At 38.3% G+C, this 18,866-nt stretch overlaps 2 protein-coding genes across 2 annotated transcripts; one reads left to right on the top strand and one right to left on the bottom strand.

Moving 5' to 3' along the window:
* Positions 1 to 745: 745 nt before the first annotated feature.
* LOC104953588 (bifunctional 3'-phosphoadenosine 5'-phosphosulfate synthase 1-like) lies at positions 746 to 7,703 on the bottom strand. The gene is made up of 8 exons (XM_010780539.1): positions 7,461 to 7,703; positions 6,585 to 6,699; positions 6,261 to 6,496; positions 5,664 to 5,802; positions 4,801 to 4,919; positions 1,937 to 2,050; positions 1,502 to 1,699; positions 746 to 811 (listed from the first exon to the last, which is right to left on the bottom strand). The coding sequence occupies exons 1-8, from the start codon at positions 7,518 to 7,520 to the stop codon at positions 746 to 748; spliced, it is 1,047 nt and encodes a 348-aa protein (XP_010778841.1). The 5' UTR covers positions 7,521 to 7,703.
* Positions 7,704 to 8,311: 608 nt separating this feature from the next.
* Positions 8,312 to 18,628, top strand: sgms2a (sphingomyelin synthase 2a). The gene is made up of 6 exons (XM_010780516.1): positions 8,312 to 8,493; positions 13,527 to 14,031; positions 14,890 to 15,007; positions 15,945 to 16,098; positions 16,599 to 16,765; positions 18,024 to 18,628. The coding sequence occupies exons 2-6, from the start codon at positions 13,583 to 13,585 to the stop codon at positions 18,207 to 18,209; spliced, it is 1,074 nt and encodes a 357-aa protein (XP_010778818.1). The 5' UTR covers positions 8,312 to 8,493; positions 13,527 to 13,582; the 3' UTR covers positions 18,210 to 18,628.
* Positions 18,629 to 18,866: the final 238 nt, after the last annotated feature.

Genomic DNA, 18,866 nt, shown 5'->3' with positions numbered 1-18,866 from the left:
CAAGTGTCCTATTAGAGTTGCCGTATGTAGTTATCAAATATGGCGGACCATCTCGAACAACTGCGTACGGCAACCCAAGTAGGACACTTGACACAGTGGCGTTTGGCAAAGCACAAAAAGCAAACTTGAGAGGGATGAGTTATTGTTATTACAACGTGACTTCACTATTATTTAACAACTCTTTTCATTGGGTTCTTTTATTTGGGGTTAAGTACATTGTCAGAATAAGTGAGAAATGGATTTAACTTCTGTTAGACAGCTATATGCCATACATTTTTGCATACATTCACAGTAAATATTTATTCAGTATGATAGCTGTCTAACAGAAGTTAAATTCATTTCTCACTTATTCTGACAATGTACTTAACCCCAAATAAAAGAACCCAATAAAAAGAGTTGTTATATAATAGTGAAGTCAGCAAAATAAGAGTTCATTACATCTATTTTGTTCACATGGTTGATCTAAACTACTTTGGTTTAACATAATGTTTTTTTATATTTAAAGTTCAACTACTACTTTAGTTAAATGACATTGCACGTGTTGCCAGTAGGTCCACTTGCAATCTAAACATTAATTTAGAAGTGAGAAATTCATATATTTTTTTATACCAAAACATTTTTGGGAATCTGGGGCAACTGCATGCAATTAATACAGATCTTATAAAAAATATCAGATGTCTCTCTTAGAGAACAGATCAAAGTGGAAATTCACTTGTAATTATAACATGTCAGTCTTTGAGTAAGGTCACAAACTATAGGTCACTAGTAATGAGATGGCCTCCATTAGCGTGCAGTTGCACTCATCCAACACCTGAGGGTGCAGCAGAACCAAATATTTCAGACAGAGAATTGAATTTGTGAGTTGATGAAGAAAATAACATTTAAACCTGGAGATGATCTTTGAACTCCATGAGGTCAGCATAATTCATACTTGATCAACTGTTTTAGTTGAAAGTTTAGGCCAGGGCTGTCAAACTCAAATACACAGTGGGCCAAAATAAAAAAATGGGTACTTGTCGAGGGCCGGACTGGTTCAATGTTTATTGCAAAACTTATTGAAATTAACTTATTGCACATATTAAACCTGGAACTAACAAAGCTTAAATTATTGCCAATAAAAACAACATTAAACATTAAATAATCAGATGCATTCATTTCTTATGGCNTAACTGAACGCTTCCTTTTACCCAAGTCAGTACCGGTACCGTTTGGTACAAGTTAAAAAAGGAAAAAAGTTCTCGGAGACGAACGCCGAGTAGGATCCTGTGCTATTTTCTTATTTATGTACATCCTTAGAGTAAGGGGGAAGAGCACCAAGAATAGCCTTATATATAAGGATGTGCCAATGTTTCAGTCTACGCATGGTCAGGGAAGACCATCCAACACAAGTGTATAGATTGCAGTGAGCATCTGAGGTTTGTGATGAATCTCAGTGCCCCTTAGTGCACATATAATGTATGTAAGAAATGTGTTCTGATGTCAAGACAGAAAGCGAGTAAACCATTTGTGAGCACTCATCTCCACCTAGTGCCTTTCTCAAGAACAGCAGCTCTGACTTTTTCCTTAAAAAAGTAAATGCCATCTTACCGTCGAGCAGACAGTCGAAGTGAAGACACTGCAAATACTCTCTCTCTCTCATGAAGCCGTTCAGAGGAGTGGCCCAGCCTTCAGCCAGCACCTGCACCCACTGCATGTCCACCTGAAACACACACACACACACACACACACACACACACACACACACACACACACACACACACACACACACACACACACACACACACACACACACACACACACACACACAGAGAGAGAGAGAGAGAGAGGTTTACAAGGGACCAACCACTTATTATATGCAGTTCAAACGAGTCGGTGGAAAGGTAAATAACACATTTACAGATCATAGAAAAGGCTATAAGTAATTATTTGGATTTACCTTCCCAATCTGTACAGCAGGCAGAGTCTCTGCATCAGCTTTAGCCAGGTCCAGTTTGTTCTCCTGCGCGTACAGCTCTTTCACATCATAAGAAGCATCAACAGGAACTATATCCTGCAGGAGAATCAGATAGGGGTTTATTAGCAGGTAGGTTCACACGTACCAGGAATTTGACTAGGTGCCGTGATGCATACATAAAAGTAACACAAAAAAAAAAACACACATAGCGAACTATATTAAGAGCACTGTAATCAAAAATATAGTTAGATAGCAATACAATAAAGCAGTAATTAACATTGAAATAGAATGCAATACATTATAGAATATATAGAGAGAGACGTGAACGTAATATTAAATAATGAACAAAACAACCTATATATTCTAGACTTACTATTCAGAAAAATAATGATTGATTTACATGATGCAGTTTGCAGTCACATCTACATTCATTCAAATATGAAACTGCACTGCCCCCTAGTGGCTCGTTGAGTAATTATGTATCATGTCTAGACTCAAATAAGGTTATTAATCCCCATGGGGAAATCCAGTGGTTTGACAGCAACAGGGTAAGGATGAAAAACAGGACAGCACAGATTCACACAGATTATTAAACTAAGTCCACTAAAAAGTAAGAGTAGTGGGGAAAGAAAGAGAAAAGACAAGAAAAAGTAGAAACAAAGGAGAGCTGCTAAACAGGCTGCCACTCACGGCGGCACTATGAGCCCACTAGCTGTGTTTGTTATGGACACACACATATTCTTTTAAGCAAAAATAGCCAATAAACACCAATGGTAGCTGATTTTAAGTTTGACACACTTATATTAAACATATCATGCTGTATCCTCCGCTCCATGGGCTCAGAACAGTCTCATAATACACACATGCACACAAAGAAGGATTTCATTTCATGATCCGTAAAAAGGATTCACACTTATATTTCCAGATCCACACAAATGTGTTCCGTTTCATATACATGTAAATAAAATCCAAATACAGGAAAAAGTTTTACATAATGTATTTTTGATCCTCACATATTTGTTTTCCCATTTAAAACCTCTGCACCTGCAAACACGAACCGCTTTCTGTGCACGGATCGCTGTGCATTCGTGTGAGGGTTTTTTGAGACTCCCCTGACGGTCAGTCGATTCGTAATTGTAATTTTTTCTATCTATAGCCAATCAGATGTCTGGGTATGATTTATTGCGTAGCACTTCATATACGCATTTTGCGCTGTCCGGAGATGACAGGTCCATGGAGCCTGCAGGCGCTAATCTCAGGACCGAAGGACCGTAGCATAGTCGTCTTTATTTTTACGGTATTATTATTCAAAGATAAATAAAGAAGTGTGTTATATGAGATGGCAGAGAGGTTTCAGCTCCGATTATTAAATTAAAGAGGCTTAATATTTTCGATTATATTATTTCACTATAGCTATGTGGACGGTGTCAAGGTCCAATGTTGACCAAATTATCGATAGCGGGTGTAACTAAAATACAAGATGTTTTTATTTATATATATTATTATTATTATTAATAATAATAATAATAATGATAATATAAAATATTTTATTTGCGTGCATTACCTGTTCGGAAAGTGGCGCTGAACTGAGAGTGGCGATTTTATTTTGTAATTATATAATACTTGTAATAGTGGTGCGTTCACACCGGAAGTGATGCGAATAATCGCTCAAGTTTCTTGCCGGCTGTCAGCTGTTTACTCGCCTCATTCATCTGAGTCAGCTTCTCGAGCCTTATCTGGCCGTGCAACACTTACGGCCCGTCCACACACAGGCATGAAAAAAATCTTTCAAAGCTTCGCCCATTCACTTGAATGGGGTGACGTAGAAGATTTTTAATCTTCGCCGAACTGCATTGTGGGGAGTGGAGCATGGCTTTGCAAGCATTGTGAGCATCAAAAGTTGAGCAATGTTCAAGTTTTGATGCTACCGATGCCTTTCGAAGCTGGCATCAGTTTATGCAAATCCCCGCCAGTACAAGCGCTAGCCAATCAAACCGCGTGCAAGCTGGGAGAGCCAGACCGCAGTTCATTTCCTCATATTCCAAACGAGAAATTATGGTAGCAAATCACCCGGTTCTTTACAACCAGAACTATTTACCGGGATACAAACCGGAGGAACCAGGCATGGAGGGAGGTGGCAGAGACAGTCGGTGAAACTGGTAGGTTTTCGCCTGTTTGGGGATTTTATATCCTGTTTACTTCGTTTTAACATTGCTATTGCTTTGTATGTCGGGGCGGGAGATTCATATGATTGGTTGTTGGTCGCAAAAAATTGCCAAAAAATTGCCAAGCTTCAGACACGCCCAGCATCAAGATTTTTCAAGATTTTTTTCATGCCTGTGTGTGGACGGGCCGTTATACTGTATACCGAAGCAGTGGGGGACTGGCCATCGGGGCGTACCGAAGTGGGCCGGTCGGGCCACTCCGATCGGCCCACTTCGGTACCGGCAGGGGCAAGAAATCATACACTTGTGGGGGCGCGCGCATGTGATTGGCTTAGAATTGAGGAAACATCCGATTGGCTATAGATAGAAAAAATTACTAGTACGAATCTGGTGGCCGTCAGGGGAGTCTCAAAAAACCCACACACGAATGCACAGCGATCCGTGCACAGAAAGCGGTTTGTGTTTGCAGATGCAGAGGTTTTAAGTGGAAAACAAATATGTGAGGATAAAAAAAAATACATTATAATGTAAAACTTTTTTCTGTATTTGGATTTTATTTACATGTATATGAAGCGGAACACATCGCATTGAAAAACACAAGTGTGGATCCGGAAATACAAGTGTGAATCCTTCTGTGTGCATGTGTGTATTATGAGACTGTTCTGAGGCCATACCGCTCACCCTCTCCTGAAGCAGGTCCACCAGCTGCTGTATGCAGTCGTTCACGCTGCAGGAGTCGGTCTTCAGCACCAGCTCTGGAGCCTCCGGCTTCTCGTACTCTGAGTCTATCCCTGTGAAACCTGAGGAAATAAAGACGAATAAATGCCCAGTCTGAGCTTTGTCTTATTGGCAAAATATCAGCTTATCAACATGAAAAGCTTAGGTTTGTTTTTTTTCCATTATTGAATGGATTTGAAATGGACACTGTATGAAACTGATATCCTGTTGAAGCAGTTTGAAATCTATTCCCTCAAAAGTACTCAAAACTGACACAATAAGAAACTACCTTTCTCCGTATTCTTATATCACGAATTACGACACAAGTAAGTTTAGCAGAGTTTGCAGTCAGACAATTGCCATTGGTTAGAAAATAAAGCAGAATTATTCTAGGGATTACAGTGAAGCTACAGAGAACAGGTCAGGACTGAATTCCATCTCAATGACTAATAATGTTTCAACCAAAGACAGGATGGAAACTCGAACAAATGGCAATCTGATGTACAGATATGACACACAACTCAGGAAGCACAGTGAGATCTCTCCCCTGAATGAACCATAGCACAATTAACCACAACGTGATAAGATACTTCCTCTGACACCGATGCATCAGTTTTAGGTCACCGTCATGTCATTTCTGAGTATTTTTACATGTGAAACATTTGTACAAACATATATAAAAGTCTTGGAAATTATAGTATTTACATGTTAAATATTGTCTTTTACATTTGCATCCATAAATGAAGTATCTATGTAATTTCAATATGACTGTGTCTTTAAAGTCAAAGTAATATGTTAATAATCAACAGTAAGAAACCATAATGCACCTCTTATCTCCCCGGCTCTGGCTCTCTTGTACAGCCCTTTCACGTCCCTCTGCTCACAGACATCCAGTGGAGCGTCCACAAACACCTCAAAGAAAGGAAGCCCTGCCGCCTCATGGATCTTCCTGGCGTTGAGGCGGTCCTGACAGACAAAAAACACATTGAGTTACACACATGACTTGCTTACATAAAGTGTGAGGAATACAAAGCATGGCTCATCTGGATTTGTTGTAACTAAACAGAAATGTGTGTAATGATGGATTATATCTTAATAGAAATTAAAATAACATAATCACTGCAGAGATATTTTTATCTTCAATTATTATTTTCGAAACGTAAAACTGATATTGAATTGTTTCATTAACCCCTGACATGATCAGTAATGGTATCATTATCACAAAAAGATCCATTAGTAATTCCAAAACAGGCCAACAATGTTTACACAAGGTCAGATGTCATTCAAATGTGGCTCAACAAAGATTTGATAACAAAACAACCGACACATTTCATATAGCATCAGTAAGGTCCGACCATATGTATCCCTGTGTTATCTGTTCCTCTCGTTAAAAGCACTGATGCACTCTCTGCAGAGTCACTCACCCTGCCGTAGGGAGAGATGAAGCTGGCGATGCAGACCAGCCCAGCATCAGCAAAAAGCCGAGCCACCTCAGCGATGCGTCTAATGTTCTCTTCACGGTCCTGAGGGCTGAAGCCTAAGTTTTTGTTCAACCCCTGGCGGATGTTGTCCCCATCTAGTGAGTAGCAGGGAATACCGTGACACACCAGGTACTCCTCCAGTGCCATACTCACTGTGGTCTTACCTGCACCCGACAAACCTTGAAAAAAGCAACAAAAAAATCTGCATTAAAAAAGCAAAAAGATGTACAGATGCAGAAAGGACAGCTTAATAATGACATAACCTACCGCTCAGCCAGACGGTGCACCCTCTGAATCCTCCTCTTGTGCCCACAACCTGCCCGCGCTTGTTTCGACTGACATGATGAGCTTGATAGGTGACATTAGTCGCACGTTGCATTCCCTGAAATGATACAGATTAACTGTTAATTCCTAAATACATTTTACTTCATTTATTTAACAAAATTAGTTACTGATTACTTTACATATTTAGAATATAAACAAAAAAATATCTAAAACATTATCTATTACAATGATAGGTTAAGATATCTAGCAGCAGTATACAAAGTAATTAAATTAGCTCCACCTTCAGCAGCTATGATGAACACATTAATGCATGAACAATCAAAATCCAGTAAATTAGTATGATTTTAAAATGGGAAATGTTTGGTACTTTAAGTATATTTTGATACCAATTATGTTCTACTATGTTGTATGCAGAACTTTTTGTTGTAACAAAGTATTCTTCCACTCTTTAACTTAACAATACACCTCTGGCAGTAGGTCACCTGGAATAAGCAGTTGAAATTAAACAAACAATTGCAAGGATGTAGGATTAAAATTAAACAAACAATTGCAAGGATGTAGGATCCACAATGTGTAGTTGATGATATCACTGTTAAATTAAATTAAACAAGAAGTTAGTGCTCTCCTATCAACTGTGTAGGGTAGCAGTTAAATCCTTAGCCATTCTCCTGTCTCGGCGCTGTTAACAACCAAGGATTTAAATGTAGCACTAGCATAACGTTTACTATAACAGGATAATTTTTAAACTAGCTCATTAGCTGGTAGTCTGGCCAGTTATCTTGTTAGCTTATTAGTAGCCGGTTAGTCAAATTGATGAATGGTGTCGAATAAACAAAACTTAGCAAAAGAAAAACTCACCCAGTTTTCAGCAGCGTTGGCTAGCTTCTGTTTCTTGTTCGAGTTGCCACACGTTTCCATGGCTGCCAGCAGTCAGCGCCTGAGTCAACCGGCTACCTCTTTATTTTAAAACACACACAAAACGACCAAATGCTCGACTTTTGATTTGATAGTACAGGTATTTTTATTTTGTGGTCACTGTACAAGTATCTCCAGTGAATGGAGTACCCCGGCTTAGCACAACAAACGGGAAGAGCTTCCCACCCAGCTGCCACGTCAGCGTCGACGTAATGACGTATTTCCGCAGTCAGTCGTCATAACGGGGCAAACTAAACTGATTTGATGTCAGTTTTGCTGCGTGATCGTGTCTCAGAGCCGTGACTGGCTAAATGACTTAACTGATCTGTGACCAGTACTTACAAAGCAAAGTATTCGTAGTTAAAAAAAGATCGAATCAAGTTCTTATTTATAAATATTGAGATATATGTTTCGTAAAATGTATGTTTTTAATAGAAAACTGTATTTGTTTGACACAAATTGCTATAAATGTGTTAGAATACTTAAAATGATTGGAAGGATTTATAACTAAATAAGCAAGGAGGTATTTTTTATGGTATTTTTATAATGTTTTATCTCTCGCTTACATAATAAAAACGGTAAAAAAAAGAAAGAAATATATTTTTTAAAGAGTCGTTTTTCCATAATAAACGCACATACGAGGATTCTAAAAATAAACATTTAGCTACTCCACCTAAATGCTCAAAGATGTGCAACTCGCAGAACACCTATTTTACATGCGGGCAGAGTTAGAGGCTTGTGCTGATTACAGGACTCTCACTCTGAATTAAAGGGGATGGGAGGCAGGAGGCTTGGTACTGAGGCTGGCTGGATGTGAGAATCTGTCTTGCTTCGGGGAGGAGCGCTCTCTCAAAAGCGAGCGGCACCGCCGGGTAATGTAGCAGTCCAGTGTGATCGGAGCTGAGCAGCGAGCAGGGCGAAGCAAGAGATCCAGGGAGCTGTAACTACAGGAAGAGGCGAGGCCCGACCAAGACAGGTAGGATGCTAAAAAACTGTGCAACATGTGTATAGACACATATCTTCATGTGATCGTCGGTATGTGTTGGGGGTCATGTCTTTAATTGGTGTATTGTTGTGTCATCCCCAATTTGATGATAGCCTCCAGCGAGATTTTATAGGCTACTCTTGACATTCAACTTCTTTCTTTTTTATCAGTGTTGCTACAGATGATGAAATTATCACTGTCGATATGAATTCTAGGAGACATAGTCAATATTTGTATTTGTTGCATAAGGCTCAGTGTCCGCATACATTCATGCGAAAAAGTTTTATTCGGTGGATCAGGAGACATCATCTGGTCGACTAGCCTCTACGTGTGATGATGTCAGGTTAACACTGAATTTTGTCTGGCTATTTTTCAGTTGCATCATTTGACGCACAAAGATAAACACAGGCTTAAAACGTTATTTCTGATACATAGGATATCCTGTATTGATTGTGTATGCTTGTGTTACAGTTGTTTTAATCATTGTATAATAATACAGTTGTCAATTACCAACTGCAATAGCTTTGAATGAAAAGGAGAGGGCTTAATTACAGGATGAGCAATGACCTGTTGCCCCACCCAGTAGCCTCTTATGGAACATGGTGTTTAACACTGCAGTGGGGCCACTGGTCTACACCCCAAAAGTAAACTTCAGACCCGGCTGTGCTGCACACGTCACAAGTGACATACTTCTGGCCTGTAATAACTGGGAGGCATGAGAGACACCCAGTCCTGGACCTGACATTACCGCCAGTATCCGCCCCACATGTGGTTGTGGCTCCTAGAAAAGTTGGGGCGCCTCCAGTTAGACCATTTTGGCTTGTAGGCTATAAAAGTTTCACCGCAGAACTACAACACATAATTTATTTTGTCAGGTAAGAATATGTGTTTGTATTGAGGAGCATCTTTGCACAGTTAGCTCCTGTTATACAGTTTTCATGCGATCCAGTGCAGGAAGTCAACAGCTCTGTGGTAAAACCAAAAGTAAAAAATTCACTCTATTGCCATGATATTCATGGTATATGAATACAAAAGATTGTAACAAATATGATTATCTACGACTGTCAATCATAATCTACTATTACTAATCAGTGAAAGAGTAGTACATTTACCGAAACACTCAACTAGTCATACTTATTTCCATTTTGTGCAACTTTATACTATTACTACATTTTGGAGAGAAACATTGTAGTTCTGCTTCATAGCCTACATTTATTTGACATATTATTTAAATATATGAGATTAAGAGTAGATGGAGTATAAAGTGAGAGGCTAAGCCTGAATCAACTTTGAAATAAAAAGTTGATTCCAATCCTTTATACAAAAAGAGCACTTTCCAATTGTGTTACAATACACACTATCCATCTCTTTACTATGGCAATTATTTCAAAGCAGGGTTTTAAAATGTTGTATTTAAAATTGTATTATTGTATAACTTTCATTGAAGTAAAGGATCCAACACATTCTCACACCACTGCTATAAGGTTAACTATTTTTGAACAGCACATCTTGTTATTTAAATGAAATTATCCTTTTTTTTAATCACAAAACGATTGAAGAGATTGTCTTTTAATTGAAATAAATAGATAGATAGGAAATTAAATGTGGATGTGAGCATCAAATAATTCAAATCAATTGAACTATACTGGAAAAATGACTAGCATCTGTTTCTAAAGTTAAACTTAACGTGACAATATTAAAACCTATGATGTACTCCTGAACAGTGATTAACCGTAATTAAATTTCAGAACATGTAGTCAACTCCTCTCTATGTTACCGGCTCCCAGAGGGATGGGCCACCTCTGGTTTGACTTATATTTAACCCTCCTTTTGAGGAAGGACAATCCGCAAGATGTAAAGAAGAAAATGAGTGGACGGCAATAGAAGTATGTTATTATGAATGTCCCGAAATGGAGTCAAAGCCTTGGAGCCCCTGGAGTAAAATACAGCCTTGCAGGCAGCTGGGTGGCTGCTCTTGAAATAGCTTGAGCGAGTGGAAGCAGCCAAGTTATCCATTTGGGCCTGTGACCATGTGGAATAGGGGTTCCTGCCAGTTTTCCATCACCACCCAACCCCTTTAGTGCTGGGTGCATTACTGGTGGGAAAACACTGACTACTGTACACTGGGGAGGAAGGGACCGGGGGGAAACTCTGCTGACCTCCCTGTACAGTGCACATGCAATCTCACATGTCTCCCATCTGCTTTGTATTGACTGTATCACTGATCTTTAACATGTAGAATTCAAGGTTACAAGATAACATATAGGACATAAAGAGTTGTATGTTTTAAAAGGAAAAGTCCACTCAAACACAGAAGGTGTTGTGCCTCTCCGACAATTTTGGAATGTAATGTCAATATTTACAACTACTACGCCCTCCACTCGCCTAAAATTAGAGACTGTCCTCACCAGACCAAAACGTATTGGTCATTTGTACAAATAAATCTAAAATATCTCAAGTGCCCTCATGTAGCGGTGGGACTATTAACTGAAACTGACTTTGACACCACCACTATATTACGTCTCCTACAGGTAATACAACAGTCAAAGTTTCTGGTATACAGGACGACAATCTTTAAGTCACATTGACAAAATATTTGATAGTTCAATCTTATCCTTTAAAATCCAAATGGGAAACAGAAATTATGTATTAGTCATCCAGAGGGGATATGTGCATAGTTACAGCAAAGAGACAATACTGATAAAGACAAAATGAAACCGTATTTATTAAAGTGGCCAGCACAAATGAATATACATTTTAAATTGAATAATAAACACTTTCCAAGTACAAAAAAGTAAGTAGCAGCATTATAAAATTAAGTTAAAGAAAGTGATGAAGTAACTGCCAGATGACGGTATATCAGGCAGCTTTTTGATTACTTTTTACCTACCTTTTTTTTTAGGGGGTTTAAAGTCCCCTTATAGCTTTTTCTGGAGCTTTCAACCTTATCTCAGATACTTTTTTGTCTTTTAGCATTCTGACTCTGAGGTGGGACTTTTTCAACCAAGTTTCGTTTTTACCCTGACCACAATATTTCCATTTGGTTACATTTAAGAAATAATTCTTAAATGTAACCAAAGATTATTCTTAAATGTAACCAAAGATTATTCTTAAATGTAACCAAACCTTACATTTATTACACTTTATTTCAAAGCAGTGTGTCCCGCCATCTCTTGTTTAAGGCTCTGAGAGTGTTGCACCTCTCACCAAAACTAGCATCAGCTTTGTTGAGAGGCACTGATGTCATGCACTGTCATAGTGTTTCATTAGTCACAGTCTGTGGAGCAGCGGCAGGATTTGTCTCTAGATGACATTGTCGCCACAGTCTGTCCCTCTCATGTTTGCTTTAAGGACAGACCATTTCAAATTCACAAGGTTAAACTGAGCTGGTCAACACAAGAGAAGTAAACAATATGTGTACAAATAAGAAACTCACATACATTAATGAGACAATTTGCTATTCCAGCTAAGAGTGACTCAACAAATTCATAAATGTCTTTGACATGTTGTCCCACAGTTACAGTATAACTAACCACAGAGCTGCAACATGATCTCCCTAATAGCATAAGAATGATGGCGCTGTAATTGGCTTATATTGTTTGTCTGCTCTTCTGCTTCTTATTGTTGATCTTATTGGCCCTCTTGGTAGGTATTTATATCTCCTATGACCTCTTTAACTCACTCAAAGTCTGACCGTCAGTATTCTGTATCCATCCATCAGTTGCATAACAGAGGCTAGATTTGCTATGGGTTAGTAAGAGGCCATCCTATAATAATCCTTTAATAATATTTTCCCAAAAATGGATTCTGAGGAAATTGATACTTTCAGCAGCGCTCTTGGATCCAGCCATACATATTTATAACCTCCATTTTTTCCTAGTGCAAGGTTTGCCTCAAAGTAGGCTTTCCGTACTGTTTGTTTCCTGGATGACATTCATTTTAATGCATTTCAGGGCTAATAGCAGAATCCTGAGAATCCATTAATGGGGCTGTAAAAGGGACTAGAAGCCTTTTAGACATGAAATGATGAAAATGATCATTGCTTTGGTGATCTCTCAAGTCATTAACTGAAAAGAGCTCCACAACAAACATTACAAACATTTCACTAGCTCCTCCAACTTTCTCTTATGAGCATCAATACAAATATTGAATTGACTCAAAACAATATTTATCTTATTTTATTTAGTTTTGTCTTATACTCCATTTTTTTTTTACATGATAATATATATATAATAATAGTATCTATCTTTGCCCGACTGGTTTTATACACTTTTAAGTCACCATGTAAAAGAAGTACATAAAGTGCTCAGATTTTAATTTTAATTTTATCGAAAATCAAGTCAGCAGAACACACTCATGTGCAGAGACATATGACGTAAAATGATTGAAAGCTCCACAACAAAAGCAAAATGGACCTTAATGACGAAATTATTTCCTAAACTACTGTTTAATGTCAAGAATAGCCTTTACGTAATAACTAGTTTAGGTTAATTAAGTTTATTTATACATTTGTATGGTTTGATGATGAAGGTATTTTACCATAAAACCACTGAAGTGACCATAGGAACTGTTTGTTGAGGACAAATGGAGAAAACCAAAGCAGTGTGGTGGAAAGACTTTGGAAGGCCCAAAATAAGGATCGGGCTGAACGTCCAAACAGAAAACTGTCACAGTGGTTCTGGTGAATGTTATGGGAAAGGAAAATATAACACACAGTATTAGCTAATGGAACCACATCTTAAAAATAGTTTTACACAAAAAAAAAGAACATTTCAGCCAGTGTAAAGAAGAATTGAGCATCAATAGAAGCCCCATCACTTGCTTTGCTAATCCCTAGGATAAGGAATAGTGGAAGCAAAAGAAAGCTTGAGTTATCTCCTCCCTTTTTCTCATCATGGCGATTTGACATCCTTTACTAAGGAGTACCATTTACTTTTCTGCTGTTCCAACTTTCAATTGAAAAAAGTGTGTTTGTACTTTTCCTACCAAGACAGTTTCCAACCTTTTGTTTTCTCTCTCTGCAGTTTAAAAAGCCTCAACCAACAGCAGCGGTGCCTGTTGATGGACAGAGCAGGCACCCATGGCGTCACAGGAGCTTGTGGGAGCGAGAGACTCTTCCTCTGACACTCTGAACCTGGGAATGGAGGGGGGTTCTGCACTTAGCAACGGTAAAATCTGTCCTGTCCACACAGCGGGAGCAGATGAGGCAAAGAGGGGTTTTCGGAAAGGCATAGGGAGGCATAATGACTACGTGAAGATTTCTGTGCCGGATTCCAAGGTCAACCGTCTGCCCATGGAGTGGTGGAAGACAGTCATAGCCTTCTTTTATGCTGGCTTTAACTTGGTCCTGACCACAGTCGTCATCACGATCGTCCACGAGAGAGTCCCGCCCAAAGAAAGCAGCCCGCCCCTCCCTGATAAGTTTTTTGACTATATTGACAGGGTCAAATGGGCATTCACAGTGACAGAGATCAATGGCATGGTGCTGCTGGGAATCTGGATGATCCAGTTGTTCTTCTTCAGATACAGGTAAGAACATCTGGTACTCTCTATTTTACAAACGTTTTTTTTGGAAGCAAATACATTGTTTTTCTTAGTGTCAACAAATCCCATGATTCATAAAGCTTGTAAAAAAACAAGAAACTATTCCTAATAATTCATTGAACCTTTGACACAGGCCTCCATTGTTGTCCAATAAATAATAAAAACATTTGATCGGTTTGGGTCTTTTCCGAGGGTTTGTTGGAAAAATACAGAATACTCATGAAAAACTATCTTTCACGCAAGACAAGGGTCAAAGAGACACGTATACAGTGGGCTGAAGTTATGATTAGTTATTTAAACAATAAAACGACTGTCTTGTGGTTAAGAGTTGCAACACATCTGTATGTCTCTCTTCCTGTTACTCAGAAAATGCATCCATTAGAGTCCATTGATGCTTCCACCATCAGGGTGTTTTGTACTTTACACAGTGATGGTTTCCTGTATGTTCAACATAAGTACTTTAGAAAGCAGTCTTTAAGAAACACTCAAACCACGCCCTTACCACTGAGGTTTCCCTGTAGATTGCTGAAAATGTTTAATTAAGTTCAACTCTTGAAATCATGTCTTCCGCATTTGCCCAAAAAATTGAAAAGCTATTTCTGAAGGGCTCAGCAAAGCAAGCAACATTACCAATACAAATGTGATGCTGTTAAAGCATATATGATTTTGATTGTCATTATGTGGTCCGGTTAATTCAATTCAGTCTGCCCAGCTGAGCAGGAACTTTGAGCCACACGTTTACTCATCCTCAGACTGTGCAAGATCTCCAGAATGAAGTAGTTTTAAGTAAATATCTGCCACAAAATAACACAATATGTCCACGCTCATTGTCTGTTTGTATAGGTCGATAGCAGGCAGGCGGTTCTTCTTCCTCATTGGCACCCTGTACTTGTACCGCTGTGTCACCATGTACATCACCACCCTGCCTGTGCCTGGCATGCACATGACTTGTGCTCCTAAGGTGAGTAGCATGAAAAACATCAGATCGGGCATCAGCTGTCCTTGCTCAGCCGTGTACTCTCATGCACCCTCTGGGACTCATTTCGCACAGCAACACAAGAGAGGCAGCTATAAAAAAAAACGTTTGGACTTTTTACCACCTCAGGACACCAACAATATTGAGGTGCATCATTGTTTGATCAAAAACATGTGCTCCGGGCTGCTGTTTGATGGGTTGTGTCGTGCAAAACGGATCCAAAGCTGGACAGTTGTTTTGTTCACAAGAATTTGATATGTTTTGAACAGTGTATGAAACCTTCAGCTACTTGTTTGAAGTGAGTTATCCGCAGTAATGTGAGCTGCAGGAGCATAAGATGTAGTTAAGCTGTACTTATTTGACTTTCTCAAATTCCTCTTAAACCTGACTACATGTTAATTCAATTCAATTCCAATTATTTTGCATCAAGTTGTAAAGATTGACAGACAAGTTGCAAAATATTTGATTATATTTCCTTTCTTGAAGATGGACAGATAAGAAGTTTGCCACAACAGTCATGTCTGTAAATATAAAAATGTAAAAGCTATTCCTTTAAGTTTAACGGGGTCGATGTATTTGCATGCAAATAAAAGGGTTGCAAATACCCACGTTGTTAAATGCGCTTATAATAGGTTGCAAGGGAATTCATGTATTTTTGTATTGGGAACAGTTTTGATAATTAATTGGGCCTGATGTTTATTGTAGATTTGCTTCTTTAATTAATTTTACATCACCGTAAATGTAATCTCTTGGATTCTAATTGTTTCGATTTAAACAGGCACTTTTTGTGCAAATCATGATTAATGGCAGAAGTACAGTAGCTAAATGAATTCATAACGAAAAATAATCATTAGTTGGATTCGTAATGTCACTGATTCACTGATCGCCTGCTTCTCCCTGTTCACTTCCTGTTCTCGATCAGCTCCATGGAGACTCCCAGGCGAAAATTCAGCGAATCCTGCGGCTGATTTCGGGTGGAGGTCTTTCCATGACCAACTCCCACCTCCTGTGTGGAGACTTCCTGTACAGTGGACACACTGTGATGCTCACCCTCACCTACCTATTCATCAAGGAGTGTGAGTACACAAAGCATCACTTGTTTGTGGGCTTTGTTTTGAATAATTTATGAGACTTTCCTGTTAATAATGTATGAATTATATTATCTGATCCATTCTCATCCTATATAGCGCACACAATTATACTACCCAGCAATGAACCTTCTAGGAACTAATGGGATACAAATAACTACTAATACAATTTGAAAGCAGATATGATTATGTTACCTTCTAAAGCTGTATATAGCTTGATTTATTGTTCGGAGAAAAGGCAAAAGTGTATTCAAAAGTGTTTGTAGTGTTTTAAGGATGACATATTACAAGAAGAGGTTACATTTTTTAAGTTATCTGTATAACCATGTTGTTTTCGTTAGCCTTTCTGTATGTTGCATAAATTCCCAGTTCTTGTCACATTGCAGTGAAATGCTGCCGTTTTTTAGCAGTTAAAACATGGACGCACGGACCACAGAAAGAGGTTGTCATAAATATTACCAACATGCTTTCCTTCCCTCTCTTTAAAGATTCGCCGCGGTCGTTTTGGTGGTACCATCTGATGTGCTGGTTACTGAGTGCCACGGGTGTGGTGTGCATCTTGGTGGCACATGAGCATTACAGTGTGGATGTGGTCGTGGCCTATTTTATCACCTCCCGCCTGTTCTGGTGGTACCACACTATGGCCAACTTACAGGTGAGCACTGGGGGGCTGTTTGTGTGCATGGTGAAGTGCAAGAGAGTAAAACTAGGAGCTTTTAGAGCTGATGTTTCCCCTCTCATTGAACCTTGTCTCACATCAATCATTATGCATGGAGGGCTTTTCTGTCAGTCTGCCTGTAATTTGTGTACAGAGTTAACCTCAAGTGTACCAGCTAAGAGCTACATGTCAGCTTAATAAATTACAGTTTAGGTTTAAAGAAAACGTTCTATATGTTCCATATAATGACATATTTAGAGTAAGACTAAGTATAGTTATATTCTTGGACTGTGTGTAAAAACTGGATGTTGTTGCCTTCAAATCATCAGTATGTGGCTTCTCAACATGGTGAGTTACGCCCTCTACTGGTCAATGCTGGACAGTTGATATGGGGTATATAAGGTATATATAAAAATGTGTTATATGTTAACAAGCCTAAATTATAATTTAAAATAAATCACAAGCTTAGCAGCTGACTTGTGTACAAATATGATGTTGGTTTCCAGTTAATTTATTCAAATTATTTTAGTTTTCATTTAAACAAATATTTACAAAAAGTCTGAAGCGACTAAGGGTAGCCTACTTAGAAAAGTTTTGTATAAATCTAATGTATTGTTATTATTATTATTATTATTATTATTATTATTATTATTATTATTATTATTATTTGCAGTTGCAACATGTCAATGAAAATGGTTATAGGAAACATTAAATTAAAAACAAGAATACAACAAACAAAAACAACAAAATATACTCATATCACATATTTATTTGATATAATACAACTTTAGTCGCCTTCAAAGAAAGTACATTGGACGCATGTTAGGAAGGAATTAATTGTCAATATACACAAAAGAAATGATTACATCAAGCAAAACCTGTTGCAATGTACATGTTAGTATTATATTAATCTAAATTGCAACTAAAGCAACTATTATTATAATAAGTAAATGATATTAATAGTAAAAAGATGTGTCTGATCTGTTCAATGAAAGCTCTTTGAGATGCATCCCTTTTATGGAACATATGGCACAAAAATATTTACTATTGCTGATATTATTCCCTTCTCTAACTTTTGCACTATGACATCCACATGCAATTGCACAAATGCAACTTTGAAGTTATGATAAAGATATGTGAATGGTTTGTTCATCAGAATCACATTAAGCTGCATCCCTTGTATTGAAAGTATTATATAAACATTTTATTTGTTTGTATTTACCAATGAAATGACTAACTTCAATTTTCTCGACAGATTCTGAAATGCTCGCCCAACAACTACCTCACCAACACCTGGTGGAACCCGCTGTTCAACTTCATGGAGAGGAACGTCCAGACCTCGGTGCCCTGCTCTTACAGCTGGCCCTTCACCTGGCCTCCTGCCTGCCTTAAGAACCCCTGCAAGAGTTACTCCATGGTACAGAGCCCACGGGAGGAGTGACACAGCCCTGAAGCCCCTGTCTACTGGACAGGAACATAATGATACCAAATGCATAGCTCTGAAAGAAATATTTCTGCAAAAATGAAGGATAATCATATCGTCTCGGTGTGTTCTTTGTAAATTATTCATGAGACAAAGTACTGCAGAGTCGTCAGTGTTTTTGTAGCTCAGCTCAAAGTGAACTTCGGACATGAACAGACAGTTTGTTGCGACAGACTCACAGGTTTGTTGGAGTATTTGCAAGACTTGATTTCAGAAATGCTACCGTAGCTCTTTCATACTGTATGTGTTGTTGGGGTTTACCTCAATATGATATCAGTGTCCTCAAGTCACAAGGTGCCTTAGTGTGTTTAATGTCATAGGTGTACCCAAACTTCCATTTCCAATATTTGTGTATCTGTTTTTTTTTCATAAGTATTTTATTATTATTATTACTATCATTATTATTATTATTATTATTAATATTATTATTATTATTATTATTATTATTGTTTTCAATTTTATATTCATTTTAGTCTTCTTTAGTGTGTATATGCTAGCTGTAGTCTGGACATTGTACTATTGTATTAAAGTTCCACCATACCAAGGCTTTGGTGTTTTTTTTGTTGATTTAAATCATCAGTCATCTGTCCTCCATACCTGTGTCCAAATCACATC

The sequence above is a fragment of the Notothenia coriiceps genome, unplaced genomic scaffold (assembly GCF_000735185.1).
Source record: "Notothenia coriiceps isolate Sejong01 unplaced genomic scaffold, NC01 NC01_scaffold00022018, whole genome shotgun sequence".
In the NCBI taxonomy this organism is placed as follows: domain Eukaryota; kingdom Metazoa; phylum Chordata; class Actinopteri; order Perciformes; family Nototheniidae; genus Notothenia; species Notothenia coriiceps.
Note: the sequence above shows the minus strand (reverse complement) of the source record. Positions and strands in the feature narration are given on the sequence as shown.